The sequence below is a fragment of the Emydura macquarii genome, unplaced genomic scaffold (assembly GCF_026122565.2).
Source record: "Emydura macquarii macquarii isolate MOO-44397 ecotype Brisbane River unplaced genomic scaffold, CSIRO-AGI_Emac_v2 contig_3295, whole genome shotgun sequence".
NCBI lineage: Eukaryota > Metazoa > Chordata > Testudines > Chelidae > Emydura > Emydura macquarii.
In genome coordinates, this window is record NW_027133432.1 from 2,246,207 (window position 1) to 2,268,359 (window position 22,153).

The 22,153-nt window shown below is 44.3% G+C and overlaps 1 protein-coding gene across 1 annotated transcript in view; it reads left to right on the forward strand.

Moving 5' to 3' along the window:
- Window positions 1-20,342, forward strand: part of DDX43 (DEAD-box helicase 43) — a 61,924-nt gene extending 41,582 nt beyond the window's left edge. Inside the window, exons 14-17 of the mRNA XM_067532619.1 lie at window positions 29-163; window positions 4,523-4,610; window positions 19,293-19,430; window positions 19,792-20,342. Coding sequence (XP_067388720.1) covers window positions 29-163; window positions 4,523-4,610; window positions 19,293-19,406 — 337 coding nt within the window. The 3' untranslated portion in view covers window positions 19,407-19,430; window positions 19,792-20,342. The remainder of the gene's footprint in view (window positions 1-28; window positions 164-4,522; window positions 4,611-19,292; window positions 19,431-19,791) is intronic.
- Window positions 20,343-22,153: the final 1,811 nt, after the last annotated feature.

Sequence of the window (22,153 nt, forward strand, 5' to 3'; positions counted from 1 at the left end):
ATTTTCCATACATGCTTATTGCAGGCAGAGTGAGAATACTGATAGCTACAGATTTAGCATCCCGTGGGCTTGATGTACAAGATATTACTCATGTTTTCAATTTTGATTTCCCTCGGAACATTGAAGAGTATGTTCATAGAGTAGGACGTACTGGACGAGCAGGGTAAGTGGTTTTTCTAAATATAAACCGAATGCTTTTTCATCATTTTAAAATGACTGTAATGACTACTACTTGGGATACTTACATTTGTATTTAGCGTACATTTCTAATATATGGTTTCTAAAACATTAGAGCAACAGATAATGTAAATCTTACTGCTGATGCAACATGAGATCAACAGTAAATTATGGTTCCAGGGCATGATGTGTATACCAAGATACACATTAGCAATTAGCAAAAGGCACAACGGGGTTCTGGTGTGAGATTGGTAATTACTTGGGTTATGAACAAAAAATGAAAACTAGTTTACACCTGAGAGTCATGTTTTTTAAGACCTTACGTGCAGATATTCTAGATCAACATATTCTTGTCCTAAGTCTATTTTCCATTATAAACTACTGTACAGAATTCTCAATCAGTCAATTTCCTATGAATTCCATCAACAAATACACTTTGAATTTCAAGAGTTTCATCTTACTACAGTCATACGGCTTGTTGGCTTCAAAGAGAGGTTTGAATGCCAGATAAGCTCTTGAAATTTAACAAAACAAATAAGATGATGGAAAAGCACACTTTCTATATAGTCTTCCATCAGTGTTTGGTGATACATGGTGTTTGTCAGAAACTAGATGCAATCTTTTTTATTTCTTCTTAGCCTTGAGCCATAACAAGTGTGCCCATAATACCAGCAAAACAAGTGCCATTTAATCAATTCCTGTATACAATGTAATAACTTAAGTTCATAGGGAAACTCTCTCCATTAAAGATATAAGCATGGTTTTGCAGTATGTTTAAAATTAAGATGTGTCCATTGTTCTGACTGCAAGTGAGCGATCACAGAGTAAGTATTTGTCTCCATAGTAAACTGAGAAATGGAATTTGAAAACATTATTGGTATTTCTGAACGTCTTGCTGGTAGTTGTAGTCCTTATGCTCCAGTGTCATGACCGTCACTGGCAGTACAATGGGGTTTTAAACCTGTTCCCATTCTACTTTAATCAAATAATAATAAAAGCACAGAATATTGTAAAATTACATTTATACAATATTGTTCATCCTAAAGAAATCATAATCTCTGTGGGGTGGTGACCCTCATTATGGTAGTCAGTTTGGGACAACAGTTCAAGAAGTCAAATCCAGGGAGCCAAAAGAAAGTTTAAAAGTCTAGAAGATGAACAAATGATTCTATTATATAAGAGTGAATTCAGCAGTTCCCAAACATTTTCCCTGCATGACCCCCTTTCACATGTGTTGCTTCCCATTGTTGCAGCAGAATTCCCAGCATATGCCCACCCCTCGCCCCCCGCCCGCTCGGTGCCAACAGTAAAACCGTGACCTGACCTTATTAGGCTGCATCTGTTGTTTACAGCATTTCGTTGTTATGCTGTTATAAGAAAACCACCTACGCACCCCAGTGTCTTTGTTGCCCACAGATAACGGGCTATGTATCCAGTGCCATAACAGCTTCACCCAAGGCCACAGGCCTCATCATAATCTGGCACGTACTAATGTATATCCCTCCCCCAATCCAGAGCAAACCAAACAATGCGACGCATTCTCTAGTATAAAAAGGGGTACGCCCCATGCCCAAATTGAGAAAGCGTTCGCCAGCCTGATCACCTGGACCGCCCCGCTTCTCCCGTTCCCGTACTCTGAGCGCGAATCGTGAAAGCCGGCCCGTACCGAACGATATGCTACGACTCCTTCTCTGTTCCTAGTGGTGAGATATAAAAAGTAACTGCTTTGCCCGTTTCTCTGCCTGCTTTATATGATAATCATTTAAGCTACGTATTCAGTATTACAGCGTGTACCCCATATTCCTTAATAAAATTTTGTTGTATTATCCAACTGACTGATTATTGACTCTGGGGGATCCATAACCTGTCGAGACACCCATGACCCCAGATAGCATGGAGGATGCCATTTAATGGTATCCTCCATGCAGTGTGACCTCATGCACACTGTACGTGCAAGGTCGGGCCAACTGGACCTGTGTGGAGTGTGTGGGGTCACACTGCATGGAGGATGCCATTTTGTGGAGCTGAATAACATCCTCCTATGCAGCATGAACTTGCACATGTGGCATGTGTGGGGTCATGCTGTGCGGAGGGTGCCATTTTGCAAAATGGCAACCTTGCATAGTCAGGATTGCTACAACCCCATCTGCTGATGGAGTTACTCCACTTGGGGTTGCGACTCGTAGTTTGGGATCTGCTGATTTACCAGAAAGGAACAGCAGCTGCTAATGAAACTGCTTTACTAAGGCAAAATGAGACCGAATTCTCAGGTGTGGGTTGTCTGAGAAGACTGTACTGAACCTCTGATGGTTTGGAGCTCTGTTGATAGGTGTTGTCCTAATGATTTTGTTAGTATGTTTCTTGGCTTTTATTTTGGAGAGTTGGTTTTAATATATCATACAGATTTGTTCCTACAAAATAAATAAATATGGAATACGTGTGTGTGTGTGTGTGTGTGTGTGTGTGTGTGTGTACGGAAATTGCACTGCTTTTAAACTATTGATGTATGTGGTTACAGTACTTCAATGTCAGGAAAAAAACACTTTACTAAGTAAATGTTATACTTTTTAAGTCATATTAAGCAGAATGGAAACTGGCTGTACTGACTCTCATATTGATTTTCATACTACAAATGTCAAAAATGACGTTCTCCATCAGTAATAGGAAGTAAATTTTGAAAGTGGTCATCGTATCTGCAGCATGGTCAAGTGGGATGAAACATAGACTAGGAATTATGGGACCAGATTTTTGGTTGCAGTTCTGCCATTTAGTTAGTTTTTAACCTAGGGCAAGTCACTTAACCTCTGTGCCTTCACTTTCCCATTTGTAAAATGAGGATGATCTTATCTGGTTATGTAGAGTGCTATGAGATCTACAGATGAAATGTATAAGTGGCTAGTAGTAAGAGTGTTTATGGACTATTTAATGCAGCACTATTGTTTGTAACCTCATTAAGGGTATGGTCATCTTTCAAATTGTTATGACAAGACATAAGAATGTAAAATGTCTGACAATTCATTTGTGCCTAATGTGGATGAGATTTTGGACTGAGCTCTTTAAATGTGTATATGTTTTTGGTGGTGAGGATGATTGGGCTTTTTCACTGCACAACAGCAGCTTGTCAAATCATATGCATAGCTGCAGATGTTTTTAAAAAACTGTACCAAGCCTTTGCAGTTGTTGCAGAGGAGCGACTAGGAAGCTAGAAAACATTTTCTAGGATCTAGAGGTAAAGGAGAAAGATATCCAGTCTCTTCCTAGCCCAGGCATTATGATGATAAAATACGTGCTTGGGAGCTTGTGCACAAAAAATCCATTCTGTGGGAGGAAAGCCATACAGGAAAGACATGCAGACAGTGGGCCAAATTCTGAAAACCGGTGACCAGCAGCACTGGAAGGCATCAATCTCTGTAGTGCCTTGGAGCTACTGTAAATTGCTCAGGGAAGTTGTCTGCTCTCTTCTTTGGCTTCTTCCAATGCCAGTAGAGAGGGTACTTCATAAGAATATCAAGTCATATCTCTGACAGGAACAGCATGGAGGAAGGGTTGTAGTACCTCTGTTTATGGGTTTATCACTATGTTTCAACCCTGCGATTATCACTATGCACCTTGTTTTCCCCGATAGATTATTCCTGCTTCTGGCTGAAATAATTGATTTGGAAAGAGGAAGAGACCATTACAGGCTAGACAGAATACAAACACGTAGGCTGCTTTTGCAATTTGCTTTTGCACCCACCTTATTATGGGTCAGATTTGTGCTTTTCTGAATTTGGCTTAACATGTTCAATGTTTAATCTGAGGTCTTCTAGAAAATTAGTGTGTTTAGTGTTGTACTAAATGTTAATCTTTTTCGAAGTGGTCCTTTATAGGTATAGATATACCATATTCAGAAATGAATGGTTAATTCATTCTTGTAGAAAACACATTTAAATAGCAGGCCTAAAGATGTTAATAGGGCAGCAATAAATCAGTTTACATAGTAAAGGCCATACCATTGAGAAGTCTAGTCTTCTCCACAAATTCTGTTAGAGAACTTAATTTACAAATGGCAAAGTTATTTCTGAAATCTCAAAACTCTGAGCTCCTGGCTTTCTCCTCTCCTTGCACTAGCTTAGCTGCTTCTGCCTTTGCTCTGGTTAGCTGACGTTCTACATACCGTTTCTAAACGGACACCTAGTCACCTTCAAAATGGGTTGGCATCAGATACTCTTGTCTTTTTTTGCTGTAGGTACAGGAGTATCATCTGAAGTCAGTTCTGTTGCTGTCAAGTATATACTGATAGGAAGTGTTCAACAATCTAGTTTTTTCTCTTCTCTTGAGGAGTAAGCATGTATTTTTCTCTTAGACGCACAGGAGAGGCTGTAACACTTGTCACTAGGAATGACTGGAGGATTGCATCTGAGCTGATCAACATTCTGGAAAGAGCAAATCAAGTAAGAATGTTTACTTATCAGGGCACGGTGTGCATAGCTCTCAATTGTTTATATAACGACTAAATCCCATTTGAAATGGTATTTTAGTGTGAGGAAGGACCTTACTGAGGTCTGTCGTTAACCATATTGTCTGTAGTGTCCCCAAGAAAATTGGGAGTTTGGGCCTTCCAGCCTTTTAAAAAACAAATAAACTTGAGCGACTGGACATTCTGTCAGTTGTATTTTACCTCAATTGTAAAAAGGGAGACCAAAAGACAGAAGGAAGCTGTTCAGTATGGCAGTCTGCCTAACTTCTGTTAAGCCCTTTAGTATCCCAAGAAAAAGCAACTGTTAAGCAGACTGGCTGAGCAGAGAAAAAGGATGGTACAAGGGAGTGGACTGGGTTTTCCAAAAAGCATTTGTTGAAGTGCTTGTTCATACGTAATCCACTCTTGGTATGCATGTGCCCTATCTTCTGGCCAGCATCATCCATTGGGGCCGTGCATAAGCCCCGAGTGTCCTTCTGCCCAGTCCGAAGGCATAAAGGCTAGAACGGGGCCAGCTGCCCCTCATTTCCTTATTACTTAGTGGCTTTGAGATGGAACCCTGGCAGTGTCCAGGCCTCAGTGGACTTGTGTAAACTGTTTTCCTTGTAGATACTTGCAAATATGTATGTGAGGATTAGGGTTATATGCAGTGTGGAATATTAGGTATAGTTATTTTTCTTATTCAAGGGAAAATATTTTCCCCTGGTACTGGGAATTACTCATAACTGAACCTAAGTCTCCTAGCTTTAAAACCTGCCCCTCCTCCCCCTTGCTGCTTACTGATGGCCACACAAGATGTTTATTTTGTCCCAGGGAAAGGACATAGACTTGATCATTTTTCCATCTGTAGTCCTTTTCAAAAAGGACCTAGAAGTTGAAAGAGGCTCACTTCAAACTTCCTTTTAGACTGATCTGTAGCCTGTTTTGCATCTGGATAAGCAAGGAAACCTCCCTGCCCCTCCCTACCTCCTCCCTCCCCTGAAAAACTCACCCTAGGTCCAGAAATGTTCTAGTAAGCTTTGGATCAACAGCTAATTTCTGAGCCCCATCCAAGAGCATCCTGGCTGTGGAGTGTGGTAGGACTGTTTAGATCCCCAAGTAAACTTTAGTTGGGGTAGAAAGGATCAGCACTTCTCTGTGAAGCATAAAGATAGATCTCCTTGTGCAGACCTGAGTCAAAAGGCTGATATTGCCTTACTACTCCCAGTCTAAGGGGACTTCATGGCCTGGATCGGGTACTGCTGGACCCTTGAGGGTACTGGACCCTCAGTACTACCTTTGGGCGGTACAGAGCCTCAAGTACTGATGATTCATTTGGCGCCAGTCACATCAGCATTTGGTGCTATTACCCCCCTTCTCCACTTCTCAAGGCAATCTCTTTTGTACTGAGATCATTTGCAGTAATGGGAGCTACCAGCTGAACCAGAGTCGCTGTTGCTGTCCTTGGTGCTGAATGTGCCAGCTATCACTGCTGCTGTGGTTCCAAGTTACCTCTTCAGCACTGGTTGAGCCACATTTGGGGGTGCATCCTAGGATGCCCAAGTAGGGTAACTCTTCTGGATGAGGAGTGCGCCTTCTCTTCATCTGATTCAAATCAAAATAAAGAATAATCTCTTGAGGTCATATTCATAGGAATCCCTTATGACTCTGATTTGAGAGCCTCCATCAAGATCTAAAGATTACAAAGACAGGCACTCTCTTTCTTTGGTGAAATCCACCTGGCTCTGGGTCCTTTCTCTTAGACATAAACTCCTAGACCTACTGGAATATTTGGGGCTTAAAGCAACTGGGACAACCTCCATCTGCACCCCCTCCAGAATTAGGATCACTTCTCCTGTAGCACCTTAAGGCATGACAGTTTCTCAAGCTACACTGCAACACACTGAGCACCCCAGCAGAGATATCAAAAGAATAGCATCCTTCCATGGGAGTTCAGGCCGTCTGTGGCCACTTCATTATCACCTGATGAGGCAATGATTTCTTTAACTCCCTTTCAACCAATTATAAAAGTTTTAGGACTTTGTACCACATGCACAGGAATTTCTATTAAATGTTCTGTCTGGTGGACCGAGAGTTCCCACAAGGTCTTATCTATACTCCATGTCTAGTTGCCAGGTATAACCTATTAAAGAAGCCTTGTTGGAACTGGCAGAGGACATCTGGGAGACTTGACCGTCAATTGCATTGACATCTAAGGCGGCAGATAAACTGTATAGGGTACCATCCTCCATCTAAGAGTACCTATAATACCTAATGCACTAGGTACACTTTGTGGTCACAGTGGTCAATGAGAAAAACAGAAAGTAGCAACCAAAAATTACATCAAAACACAGAGGGCCAAAGTGTATCTAATTACTGAACAGTTAGCCTGCAATTAAGAATTGATAATTATCAGCCTATTTAGTAAGATACAATTACTTGAACTGGCATAAGGTCTCGGACTTTACTCATAAGCTTCTTCAAGAGAGTAAGGAAGAGTGCAAGTTAAAAACTTTCTGAGAGCAGCTGATAGCCCAAACATCTTTCCAGGCCACTTTAGATGCCTCCAATACCACAACAGGATGCATAGCAATTTCTGTCACCATAAAGAGAGCATCCTAGCTATGGTCTTTAATGTTGCATGGTTGGGGAGATGCAGACAATTAAAGATCTCCTCTTTGAAAGCTCTGAACTCTTGATCACAAATGCAGATAGTGAATCCTAGTCCAGTTTCTAGGAATACACACACCAGCTCCTAGAAGGAAACAGGGAATATGTCAATCTAATGTCACACACAGACCATGGCTGAGCTCCTTTTTCAAGCAAAGATCCTTGGAACCTTGGAGGAAGACCTCTTCCAGAAAAGAAGATCTTCAGACTCTACATATCCTGGACCAGATCTTTGGCCTGGATATAAAGATATAGAGGACATTACATTTCAGCCACAATCTTGGACAGACCGTCACCTGATTAAGGCTATTGTCAGAAACTTTCCAGCACCCTGGCAGTAAGGAAGACCAACGATCCTGATTCGACCATGAAGACTTATGGACTTCAAATTCCAAAGCCTGGTGAAAGGCAACAGCACCCTATCCACAGGAAGAGAAGTTGAGATTCTGATGAATCATTATTATTCTATACGAGTCTCAGACATTGACACACTGATCCACATAGATGTTATTGGTTTTCAGACACACTTCACAGGCTGAAGAGAAGGGGGAGAAACTTGAGCACCAATGGTAGAAACAAAGGCTGATTCTGACTGGATGAAACATTCATAATTCTTAAAGCTTACGTTGAGGCTATATTACAGGCCAAAATAGCCTTCATATGAGCCTCCATTTAGGCTACCAAACCCTGCCCCAAGAGTGTAAGTCACTTTTTCAATCCTGAATGCCTACAACCTACATCATAGCCAAGCATGCATCCAGTGTTGCAAAGAACTATCATTCAGATTTGCAGAAAAGATCACGCATGTTTAGGAAGCCTTCTCAAACAGCCTGTATCTGCTCTGCCTGCACCCACCAAACAGCCCACCTACATTCCCAGAGTTCAGACAGTCACTCATCAAGAAGTTCTACACTCCCTAAAGAAGTCCCATCCCAAGATTTGCGAATCCAACCCATATCCTTGAGAGAGTCATGAGCAGTTGGTGCCACTCTTAACTAAAATAGCTCACACCTCATTCAGAGATGGAGTTGTCTTTCCTTCCTCCTTCAAAAAAGCAACCATCAGACCAATACTAAAAAAACCCACTCTGAATACTTCAGTCCTTGCCAGCTATCGCCCAGCGTCAAACCTCCCATTGCTAAGCAAGCTCATAGAGAAGCTAGCAAAAGGCCAACTATAAGCTCATTTAACTAAAGCTAACATTCTAGACACAGCATTTTGGATTTAGGCTAGGACAAGAAACTGAAACTGTTTTTATTGGCACTAATGGATGATCTGCTGACCAAGGACAGGCATGAATTCTCTTTCTCCTGGACCTGTCTACAGTGTTTGACACTGTTGACCATGAGATACTGCTTTCTTACCTGAATGATGGGAGGAGTCTAAAATGGTTTGAGTCCTTCCTGGAGGGGGACACTGAAAAAGTAGCACTCGACCCCTCATGTGTGGTTCCACAAGGATCAGTTCTCTCTCCTGTTCTTTTCAGCATCTTCATTCTTCTGGTACGTGAATTGGTCAAATGACATCAACTCAGGTGCCAGCAATATGCAGATAACACACTGCTCTGCTTATCCTTCACCACGTGAACATATCACTACAACCAAGAAGGCCCAGTGCTTAGATGAAGAATACCTTGCTGAATCTGAACCTGAAGAGAACATAGATGACGCTGGTGAACAGAGGAAAGTATTTTGAGGAGTTGGCAGTCATAATGCGGTCTGCTTTTGGTTGACAGTTCACATCCATAATTGGTCAATTCAGTCTGTAGTCTGAGTATTCTTGGATTCCTTGCTCATGCTGAGTTCTTACACCCAACAAGTGATGCTTCCTACCATCTCCATTTGGCTAGGAGACTCCATCCCATCCCTGCAGGCGAAGACTGGCCTCAGTTATTCATGCCTTCATCACTTCTTGGCTGGTCTACAACAGTACAATTTACCTGGGCATGAAACCTTCAGCATTTAAACTCCAACTAATAAAAAGTGCTGCATCATGTCTTCTCACAACACAGGCTACCATGAGCACATCACACTGGCTTCCCATAGAATTTTGAATCAAGTTCAAGGTCTCGGATTTACCTTCAACGCATCCAAGGCCTGGGCCCTGGATACCCAAAAGGCCATCTGAAGTCCCATACAAAGACCAGGGTTGACTGCTTTGCTTGTCTGGCACAGTGGAACTCTCAACAATAAGAGTAAAGCACATCTGTGAAGGAAACTCAACTTTCTTCAGTGGCGGTCTAAGATTCTGAACTCCCCCAGGAATAAAGGACCATCACATGTCTCACCACTTTCTGCTTCAAATGCAAAGTGCATTTTTTTAACCTTGTGTTCTCTAATATAAACACATAGCAACAGGCAGGTATAGTTTTTTTTGTTTGTTTGTTTGGTTTTTTTTGTTTTTTTTTTAAAGAAACATTATCAGAACAATACACTCCACTGCACATGCTTCTTTCTCTGCGGAGACTGAGAGAACAAACGTGACAGATGTGTAGTTATAGTGTATTGTTTAATACACTACTGGAAGGCACTCAGATACTAGGGTGATCAGCACAGTATAAAAACCTATGTAGAATAAAATAGGTCATTTACCTGTCACACTGGGATCAACTTGCAGTAATTGTTCTGACATATTGGTAGAGAGCTGCCTTACAGACAGTCCACAGGATCTTTATCGCCCCTCAACTTATTTGGGGACTGCCTTTATTTTTGGAGAGAATCTTGTAACCTCAAATAGCTGGATTCTGAAAAAATCTCCCTGGAATTATCTGAAGTTCCATACCATCTCTACTTCTCCACCTTCCCCATCCCTATTCAGGGACCCCTCTCATGAGTGTCTGGAATTGCTTCCACTACAGTACAGAGGGAAGGATTTTACTCCATTTATTTCCTAATCCTGAAGAAAATGGGGGATTGCATCCTATTCTGGATTTGATGGACTCAGTGACTTCATCTGCCACTTCAGATTCAGTTGCATCACTAGATCCACAGGATTGGTTTGTATCTTTCAACCGGCAAGATGCTTATTTCCACATCTCCATTCATTCTGGAGATACGTAAGATTTCAGGTAGACAGACATTATTGGTACAGGGTCCTGGTCTTCAGACTGTCAACAGTCAAGAGTTTTTACCAAATGCTTGGTAATGTGATCGTGGCTCACACCAGAAAACAAAGGATAATAATGTTACCTGAACTTTGATAGGCTAGTTTGAAGAAATTGTCCACAGCAAGTAGAGGAATCCATTAATTGAATTCTCTGACCTTTTTCCTAATGGTGGACCTAAAAATAGATAGATCATCCTTAATACCTATACAAAGAAAAAAATTCATAGGGGCAAATTCCACTACAACCAGGGATTACCTGCCCTGGGACAGATTTGATGCCATGTTCTTATCAACCAATTGCAGGAGCAACCAGGCACTCTAATGGGAACTTTCCTCAGGCAACATGCCAGATTTCACCTTCATTGCATGTGAGGCTTGCTGAACTCTGTGTACCTGCCAAGCAGACACTACATAGACATGTCAGTGCAACTCCCCTTCAAGATTCCCTTATTCAGTTGGAGGATCTCAATCAAGAGTGAAAAGTGGGGGTACCATTTTCCACACCAATACCTTAGTGTCCGATGCCTCCCTCCTAGGATCAAATGCAAGCTCTGTGGACCCATAAGGAAACTAGAGTGCATGTAAATAAATTAGAGCTCAGGGCAATTCGCTGAACCTGCACTCTATTGCTACCAATGATTCAGGGACTGACAGTACAGAAAATGACTGACATGTTTTATATAAAACAAACTGAGAGGAGCCCAATCATAGCCCCTATGCCAGGAGACTATTTGATTCTGGATTAGATGCATCCACCAGTAACTCTCTTTCAGAGCCCTACACCTCTTATAAGATGCCCTGAAAGATCTAATCAGCCAATTCTCGATCGACTGAGTGGACAGTCAGACTCTATTATCCAAACATCTTTCAAGAGTATTGTCAGACATCAATATACTTGTTTGCAAGAGACACTAATGAGAAATGTCTTGAATTCTGTTTGAGAGGAGGCCTAAGTACAGGTTTCTTGTCAGATGCATCCTTCAGTCTATGGTCTCCAGGATGATGATGATTGAGTGTATTGAGAAAGATCAGATAGAATTCAGTCACAATAATGATAGCACCTACCTGGCCAAGACAGTTTTTAATATTCAGATTTCAGTCTTATCAGCTCATCCTCCAAAACACTTCTTCTATTGGACTTAATCTCTCAGGAATCTTCCTGCTTCTGGACCCAGCCTCTTCCCAGCTTACAGCTGGAATGTTGGCAGGATAATGGTCGCTCAGAGATCTTGCTCTCTGGATGTCCAGAACACTTCAATTCAAAGTAGAAATGATTCCACCAAATCAACATACACAATCAAGTGGAAGAAATTCGTTGTTTGGGCTGAGTAATGCCATTTATTTCCTATTGACACACACATCTCAGTTATCTGGACTACTTGCTGAATTTAATGCGTTTGGGACAGCCTGTTAGTTCTGTTCTTGTTCACTTGGTAGCCATATCACTATGTTCTCCCACCCTTCCCTCATCCTCAAACATTCAGGACCACAGTTTTCTCCCACTTTGCAGTGGCTAGGTTCGTAAAAAGGCATGACAGGCATGTTTTGCTCCTTGTCGGGGTGCCTCCTCCTTCCTGAAATATTGATGTAGTCCTAGCAGGTTTGTGCCCCTGGAAACCTGTTCCCAGCTACACAGGTCTAAGAAAACAGCCATCTTAATAGCAGTTCTTCTTCGAGTGCTTGCTCATGTCCATTCCACTATAGGTGTGTGCACGCCTCCATGCATGGTTCCTGGGACTTTTTTCCCCTTAGCAGATCCTGTAGGGCCGGCTCCGGCGCCCCCTGGAGCCCTGTGCACTTGCCGTGGTATATTAGGCGTTTCTGGCCCTACACCCTCTCAGTTCCTTCTTTCCGCCCGTGACAGTTGCTGGAACTAGACTTGCTCTTAGCAAGAACTATTCCCCTTCTTTGAACTTGTTTGTTATTCTAAGTAGTTTAGTTAGTTAAGTAGTTGTTAAGTGTTGTTGAAAAGAGTAGTTAGAGATAAGGCAAGTCCCTGCGGGGACTTAGAGCGGCCGGGCTCTGCCCCGGTTGCTGGGATTCAAGCCGTGTGCCTCCTGCGGGAAGGCCTTCCCACTCAGCGACCCCCACAACCGCTGTCTTAAGTGCTTGGGGGAGGCACACAGAAAAGTGCAAGATCTGCAGGGCTTTTAAACCGAGGACTCAGACTGAGAGATCCAGTTAAAAGACCTGCTGCTGGAGGCAGCGCTCCGCCCGGCGTCCGAGCCAGCCTGCTCCATCTTGGCATCGAGCGTGACCTTGTTGCAGAGCGCACTGCCGGCACTGGCCTCAACTTGGCACCGCACAACATCGCTGGTACCGAAGAGGAAGAAGGCGCACACGGAGCACAGACAATCCCCTGAGCCAGCAGTACAGGCAGAGTCGAGTATGCAGATGCACCGGACCTGGCCCGTTGAGTCTTTGCCAGTGCCTGCATCTCTGATCAGGGAGCCTCCCCCGACTCCTGGGAGTGGGAGAGTGCCCCTGTCGACACCGGAGGCTTTTCAGGCAGCAAGAGCCTTGTTGGTCTTGCCTACGCCACCTCCTTCCCCCCTCCGCCGAGAGAGAAGGGGCTGGTGTCATGGGGAAAACCCCCATTGGATCCCCCTGAAGGGCGATGAAGATCCCCAGTACGGGGAAGATCTCCTGCCGGACAGCCACCAGGGGTAGAGCAGTGCTGGAGTCGTCAAGCCGGCCTGCTTCGACTAGGGACGCAGAGTCTCGCTCTCGGTGCGGACGTCAATCCCTGGCACCGAAGGCAGCGCAGGCCAGGAGGCAGTTCCAGTTGAGGTCTGCCAGGCAGCGCTCGGACAGCTCCCATCCAAGTTCCCCGGCACCAAGGTGGCACAGAACCCGGTCACCATAGGAGGATTTCAGGGCGCACCAGGAGCTGCTTAAGAGGGTTGCCTCCAACTTGGGGCTGGAGGTGAAAGAGTTAGAAGAGGCTGAAGATAGCCTCTTTAATGTGCTGGCAGTGGCTGCCCCAGTGAGAGTGGCCCTCCCAGTCCACGAAAGGGTCCTTAAAATTGTAAAGGCCCTCTGGCAAACCCGTTCCTCGGTCGCCCCTGGGTAGATATAATTTCAACTTGTGGGACTCCCTCAGGCGGTTTTCTGAGGCCCTGCCCGAGGACTAGGCCGCAGACTTTAACACCTTCATGGAGGAAGGAACCACTGTGGCTAGGGCAGCGCTCCAGACGTCCTGTGATGCTGCTGACTCAGCGGGCAGGGCCGTAGCCTCCGCCATCTCCATGAGAAGGTGCTCGTGGCTGCCATCCTCAGGCCTGTCACAGGAGGTGCAGCAATGGATTCAGGACCTCCCCTTTGATGGGTTGGCCCTATTCTCTGACCAGACCAATGCAAAGCTGTACAGTCTGAAGGACTCCAGAGCCACGCTTCACTCCCTGGGCCTGTACATGCCCCAGGCTTCCAGGTGTCAGTCATGGCCCCAGGCGCAGCAGCAGCCAAAGCCTCCGCCCAGGCCTTTTCAACCCAATAGGAACAGGAATAGGGAGTTTAGAAGGAGAAATCAGCCCCCAGCTTGTCTTCAGCCCCCCAGCAGGGGCCCCCGAGGGGGTCGGGCAACCAGAGGAGACAGTTTTGATGGTGCGCCCAAGGGTGGCGCCCCAACTGCTCTCCTGGATCTGCCCTGCCCCTTCCGAAACAGGTTAAGGCCCTTCTATCCCAAATGGGCAAAGATCACTTCAGACCGTTGGGTCCTTGGGATAGTCTCGGGGCTATGCCCTACAGTTTACATCTACCACCCCACCCCCCCCCCCCCAACAACCCTCTCCCTACGTCACTCTTCAGGGACCCCTTTCATGAGCAACTTCTCTTGCAGGAAGTGGACACCCTCCTCAACATAGGAGCAGTGGAAATGGTCCCTCAAGGGGGAAGGGGTTCTATTCGAAGTACTTCCTCATCCCAAGGCGAAGGGGGGGTCTGAGACCCATATTAGACCTGCATCATCTAAACAAATATGTCACACGACTCAGGTTTCGCATGGTCTCCCTAGCCTCCGTAATCCCTTCCCTGGATCCAGGAGACTGGTATGCCGCCCTCGACCTCAAGTACGCATACTTTCATGTATCTATCCTTCCTAGCCACAGGTGTTTTCTCTGTTTCACGGTGGCTGGCTCCCTCCACCAGTTCACAGCCCTGTCCTTTGGCCTGTGTTCAGCTTCAAGGGTGTTCACCAGGTGCATGGCAGTAGTGGCTGCCCATCTGAGATGAAAGGGTATGCAAATTTTTCTGTACCTGGACGGTTGGCTGATCAGGGGCAGGTCCAGGTCCCAAGTTCAGGAGAGCGTGAACCTCACTTGCTCCACGTGCAGCAGGCTGGGACTGCTCATAAACGAGCAGAAGTCCACACTAACCCCAATGCAACGCATAGAATTCATTGGGGCCACCCTGGACGCTTCCCAGGCCAGAGCCTTCCTGCCTCAGCCACATTTTGAGGCGATGGTCTCTATCATCTCCCAGCTGCACCGATGCCCCACAACAACAGCCAGGCATTGCCTACAGCTGTTAGGCCACATGGCGGCCTATATGTACATAGTGAAACTAGCTCGCCTGAGGTTCAGACCGCTCCAGGCATGGTTGGCCTTGGTATATGTGCCAAGCAGACACCCATTGCACTGGGTGGTCACAATTCCCCTGCCTGTCCTAGCCTCCACCAAACTGGTGGCGGACTCCCAGGGCAGTGATGAAGGGTGTCCCGTTCAGGGAACTGGTTCCGCCGGTCAACCTGATTTCCGACGCTTCGGATGTAGGATGGGGAGTCCCCATCAGCACCAACTTTAGGCACTCAGGGGCTCTGGTCGGGGGAGGAGAGGCTCCTGCACATCAACATGAAGGAGCTGAGGGCCATTCACCTAGCGTGCAAGGTGTTCCTCCGATTTCTGACAGGCAGAGTAGTGCAGGTGCTGACGGACAACACTGCAGCCATGTTTTACATAAACAGGCAGGGGGAAGTGCACTCCCCAGCCCTCTGCGAGGAAGCTACCCATCTGGGGACTTTGCCATGAGGCATGATTTCCACTTAACTGCCTCTCACCTCCTGGGAGTGAGGAACGACAAGGCGGATTGCCTTGTTTCTACCCCGCCACAACTGGTCGCTGCACCCAGTGGTGGTGGCTCCGATCTTCCAGAAGTGGGGTGTTCCCCAACTGGACCTATTCGCATCGGCCTGGAACACGAAGTGCCCAAGGTTCTGCTCACTCTGGGGTTGTGAAACTGGGTCGATTTCTGAGGCGTTCCTTATCGACTGGATGAGGACCCTCATGTATGCGTTTCCGCCCATTCCGTTCCTGCCCAAGGTCCTGCTGAAAATAAAGAGGGACAGGGCGGACGTTATACTTATCACTCTGGCCTGGCCGCAACAGCACTGGTTCAGCATGCTGCTGGACCTTTTGATCGCCCCACCCCTGCAGCTCCCGAGACAACACGACCTTCTATCCCAGGACCACGGTCGCCTGTTGCACCCGGACCTGGACTCCCTGCACCTCACGGCCTGGAGGCTATGTGTCTGACGGAGGGAGAGAGAGCCTGTTGGGTGCAGGTCCAACAAGTCCTGCTTGGCAGCAGGAAACCTTCCACACAGGTCATGTATCGGGCTAAGTGGAAACGGTTTACGTCTTGGGCGGAGTCCCAGGGTATCCCACCCAGCCTCTGGCCTATACAGGCGATCCCAGAGTATCTGCTCCAGCTAAAGCTCCAGGGTCTGGATCTGGCCTCCCTGAAGGTTCACCTGGTGGCCATTTCGGCCTTCCATCAGCTGCTAAAGGGGAGATTGCTGTTCTCCCATCCCAGGTCAGTCAGGTTCCTCAAGGGGATGGAGAGGCTTTATCCGCAGGTCCATGTCCCGGTGTCTCCCTGGGATCTCAACCTGGTCCTCACAGGGCACCCCTTTGAAGCCATGGCTTCATGCCCTCTGCTCATGCTTTCATGAAAGGTAGCCTTCCTGGTGGCCATTAGCTCAGCTAGGAGGGTCTCCGAGATTAGGGCCTTGACCTTGGAGCCCCCTTACACAGTATTCTATAAGGATGAGGTGCAGTTGAGGCCGCATCCAGTCTTTCTGCCCAAGGTGGTTTCACAATTTCATTGTAATCAAGATATTTTTCTCCCCATGTTTTTTCCCAAACCGCACGGTTCGGAGGAGGAGAGGAGATGGCATTTGCTGGACGTGAGATGAGCCCTGGCCATCTACATCGAGCGTACAAAGCCGTTCTAGAAATCGGCGCAGCTCTTCGTTGCAGTGGCTGACCAGATGAAAGGCTCATCTGTCTCCACCCAGCGCATTTCCTCGTGCATTACATCATGCATCAAGTTCTGCTACGAGCAGGCGAGGGTGCCGCTTCCAGGAACCATCACAGCACTCAACCAGAGCTCAAGCCTCATCTACAGCCTTCCTGGAGAGAGTGCCCCTGCAGGACATCTGCAAAGCTGCCACCTGGTCATCGATGCATACCTTCATATCCCACTACACCATTGTTCAGCAGGCGAGAGAGCACGTGGGATTCGGCAGAGCGGTGCTGAGGGCAGCTCGCCAATAACTCCTACCCACCTCCAAAGTATTGCTTGTTTGTCACCTGTAGTGGAATGGACATGAGCAAGCACTCGAAGAAGAAAACAAGGTTACTTACCAGTAACTGATATTTTTTGAGATATGTTGCTCATGTCCATTCCAAAACCCACTCCTCATCCCCGCTACCATAGTTGGCAGAAAGAAGGGACTGAGGGGACATAGGGCCGGCAGCACCTAATATACTGTGGCATGTGTGCAGGGCTCTAGGGGGTGCCGTAGCTGGCCCTACGGGATCTGCTAAGGGGAAAAAAGTTCCAGGAACCATGCACACGCCTTTAGTGGAATGGACATTGGCAACACATCTCGAAGAACATCAGTTACTGGTAAGTAACCTTGTTTTACATGAGCCCAAAGAATTGGAAAAATACAGGCACTTATGCAGGCCTTCTATATTAGCGCCTATCCCCATATTTTTGCTTAAAGTATCTAAGATTTTCATTTGATGCAAATGATTCATTTGCTGTTGACTTTCCCTACCCCATATTCTAAGTGGGGGAGGCTAGAGAAAAGACTCTGCATGCTCTTAGCCTTATTTTATCTTCATAGAAATAAGTCATTAAGTGTCTTGGAGAGACTCTTTGGCTATGTATACACCGACGGCGGCAAATTCACCGTTGTCAGATCTATTTTTTCCAGATCAGTTGAGCAGCAGTGAAGACACGCTCAATCTATCCGGAAGTCGATCTACTAAAACCACCTCCAAAAAAAGCATAGCGCTGTGTTGACAGGAACACATTTCCAGTCGGCACAGCACATCGGAGACGGTGCGCTAAAGGGAAGTAACGAAGTCAACGGGAGTTATGCAAGCTACTCCACGTAGCTTGCATAACTGCTGCCAAACTTTGCCAGCAGTGTAGACCTACCCTTTGTGGCATTTGCAGACCGATCAAAAAGAAGACTGTATCAATGCAATGGTTATCTAAGTGGGTGTCTAATCTCAACCTGTTATGAGTAGTTAATTTAGATCCCCCAGCACATATTAGGACATATTCCAGGAAGGCTTAAGCAGCTTCTGTGGCTTCCTTGAGAAGCGTACCCATTTCAGAAATATGCAGGGCAGCTACATGGAGTTGAGTCCATGCTTATAAGATATTATTCCTTGATAGAAGCATCAAGATTTCATGTTCTTTCTAGCAGAGTAATGCTACAATGTTTCTTTAAGTAAACTCCAAGCACCAGTGTTTCATCGGTTCACTGTCTTGAGCCACCGAGAATGGAACATATATGGAGAAGTACTCAAAGAAAAAAGTCACCTTATAGAAACTCCAGTTCTTTGAAGTGTGGTGGTATATATTTTTCACTACCTGCTACAATGGTATCCTCCATATCTTATAACAAAATAAACCCTTAAAAACAGTATCCATTTGAAAAGGAAAAATCAAACATTTCATATTCTGAAGATACTAAAATGGGACACTTTGAGATTATTAGACTTTTTCCCTTTTTCTCCCAGACAAAATTTTAGTGAAATTTGCTGTTTTACAAAGCATTTCAATTTTGACAGATCTGCATTTTTCTGACAGAAAACTTCCATCAAAGATGTGAGCCATTTTCACTATGGAGAAAAATGTATTGTGAATTGGAAAACTATAATATTTCCTCTATCCTGCAATTGCATCAGAAGGGGGTTGATGATCTTCTTCACTAAATAAAAATACTAAACTGTGGTATTTCTTCTTTAAATTGAATTACATTCTTCTTGAATTCTTGGTCTTTTCATAATTGAAGTCCAGTAAACTCTAACCTCATGGTCAAATACCCAGGCTTATATGGATGAAAAATCCTAAAAGAATTCAAGTTACCTTAAAAACATTTTTAGAACTAAAAAACTGCAAATACAACCAAACCTAGCTAGCTAAATTGCAGGTGCAGAAATGGAGTAAACCGTATACATTCAGTTAGATTGTTTAGGGCCAAATTTTAATCTACTTGAATTTTATGTCCTTTTCCCATAACTTTTTCTCAGGAGTTTAACTCAAAGGCAAAGGTCTTTGAAATACACCATAGGATTTTTTTAGCTGAAGATACAATGGTATTGGTTCATCTAAGTACACTGGAAATCCATTGACACAGCACTATTTATCACTCAAGGTACAAATGATTTTTCCTTATTTTTAGGTAAAAAGATATCTTCCTTTGGCTTTTCATTGGTGTGCTAATACAGTATTCAGCCGCAAAGTTGCAGGAGTCATATGAATAATAGAAAACATTCTGGATAAATACTTGAGTAATTCATTGACTTCATGGGTATTATGACTGCAAAGTTTAGAGAATCACGTAGAATCAACTTTCTCCCTAATGTAACTTTCTAATTATCAGCCAGTTCCTGAAGAACTTATTTCAATGGCAGAAAGATTCAAGCAATTTCAACTGAAAAAAGAAATCGAAAAGGATTTAGGAAGACCTCATGGAAAGGCCCGAAAAGGTTTTTAATACCCTTGGAGATACTTAAACAAAGTGAGTGAATACTTACGGTAAGAGTAGTATAGATTTGAATTTATGGCCAGATTTTCAAGTATGTGTACTTTTGTACATGTTTGTCTTATACATACTAATTAGGGTCTGGGAACTTTTTGAAAATCTGGTTTTCCTTACATTTAATGATATGTTACGATGTTTAGACATCACTCTCAATTTTTCCTTAATCCATACTTTAGGGGGGGGAAAAGAATGTGTCAAGGTTAGTAATTGCAATGACATAATTTTTAAACATTGAAAAGGTGCTGAAAAAAAATTAAGATTCTGTTTTTAATTTGACAGACTGCAGGATTTTTTATATACAAGAATTGAAAAATTAACTTCTCCCTTATATTTTCAGGGAATCAGATTGGTGCATGCAAGCAACACTTGTCAACATTGTTTCAAAATAACTTACATGCCCTTAATCTGATGCACTACCATTTATGTCACAGATAAGGCATGGAAAACTGATGGGTATCTTCTTTCACTGTTGGAAAATGAAACATATTTCTACATTAACAGCTAAATACATCTCTGAACTAATATTTCATCAGGTCTCTCGTACTGAGTGGAGGGAAACCCAGCAAAATGATAGAACAGTACACAAATTTCATGAAGCCCGAGTTTTGTTTTTTGTTTTTTCTAATAAGGTTCTATTCTGTCTATTTTGATTCTTCTGGGCCTCTTATTTTTTTTCCTGTTAAGCTTATATAATTTGGATGAAATCCTGGCCCTTCTGGAGTCAATGACAAAACTCCCATTGACCTCAGGAGGGCTAAGATTTCACCTTTCCTATTTATTTTTATGTTTTTGACCTTTTATAAGAGAATAAAGGAATATAGTTATGTGCTGTACTAAAGTTTTCAAATGCTGTAAAATTTTTGCATTTGTTAAATAAAAAACTTAAAAATGTAATAGCTCTTCCATTAGCAGTATTTTTCCTATATGCTCGTTTCATGGAGTATCTTAAATTCTGTTTGAGCAGATATAATACATAAAGTCAGTTGTAGCTGCTTCTTGTACTTTGACATCCAAAAAGGAAAGTGCAACTATAGCAGTTAACTTAAAAGCAGGATCAGTAAAAAGTTTATGTTCAGTATCCTTAAGCACATTTCTATTTTGGAATATTCAATACCCAAGTATCCAACAAAATACCTCAAAGCGAACAAAGTAACGGATGAAAGAAAATTAAACTATGATTTTGTTTTTTTGCAAGCTATTACTCAGTAATGCCTCTTCAGGAAGTCAATTACAGAGGTCAGTTATGATTGTTGTCTGTAAATACATATGGAGGATACATAGCAGTGAGGGAAAAGAGTTATTTAAGCTGCAGGACAATGTTGGCACAAGAACAAGGGGTACAAACTAGCCATGGATAAAAATAGGTTGGAAATAAGGTTTCTAACAATCAGAGCAATGAGGTACAGGAACAGCTTTCTAATAAGAGTAGTGGGGGAAAACAACCTAGCTAGTTTTAAGATGGATCTGTTTATGAATGGAATTATATGATTGGTTTGCCTGTAATAGTAGGGGATTGGACTCTGACCCAGGAGGTCCTTTCCAGTCCTGTGTCCTATACTTGTATTTATGTGGCTGTAAAACATTTATACCTTCTAAACTCTCCTACTCATAGCCCTGTTTGTGTGTTGCAAATGCAGAAGCCATGAGGGTACATTGTTACCAGATTTGCCTGTCCCCTTGAGGTGTGCTCATTTATTAGGGTTACCTTCCTGAAAAAGAGGGGGGGGTGATTCTATTAATGTACTGCATGTGTTCCTTGGGTGTTCATATGGCTACCAATTCTCTCCCATTGGAGCTATCCTGCAAGACCTAAGGTTTTCAAGGCTGGGTTCCTCCAGCCCCAGATTCAAATAAACCCCTACAGATACACACACACACACACATTCCAGATTAACTGAGTGCGTCTGAGCGGCCCAGGCTATCAGCACTCTCAGCTGATCCCTTATATGAACTCAGCAGGCTGGGTGACACAGCACTTTCCAGCTGTCATCCTTATATGCCGCTGGGTCAAACAGCATGTTCAGCTGCCACCTTTATATGCCCCTGGACTCGGTAGGCCAGGCAGAGCAGCACTTCCCAGCTGCCTCCCCCCTTTACTCTACAATTATTCTAGCAGTAAACTCCCTTGATGAGCAAACCCCATAGGATTTTTGGGCACTCCAGGGATTCTTTGGCTTAGGTAAAAGAAGCGTTGCTGCAGAGCAAGATAGGGACCAAGAACACAAAGGAGTAAATGCAGTTTGGAGAGAGAGAGAGAGAAAGTGGCAACCAGCTTGATTATAACAGTTATTTTATTGCCAGGTATATAAAACTTTTGATACTAATAGTAATGCCATACAAGGAGAGAAAAACAATCAAATGCTTACAATACTACACAATTACAGTTGGGGTATTGGAGAAAGCTAGCCCAGGTTTGATTACAAAAGTAGGAAGTTATACCTGGACTGAGAGAGAGAGAGAGGGAGAGAGAGAAAGAGAGTGTTGGGGAAAGAATGGGGAGGGGTTTCACCACTCTGTGTAGTTCAAAGGTTCCCAGGAGACAGGCTGTTCAGCTTAGGGTCTGGAGCACTTGAGACAGGCAGAGCCCCCAGCACAATCAGTCAGGAAGAGGGGAAGTTCCAGTGGGACTGATGCAGAATTTGGATCCAGGCATCAGAACAGGGGTTTGAACTTTGGTAGGGGTTTTTGTAGACACCAGG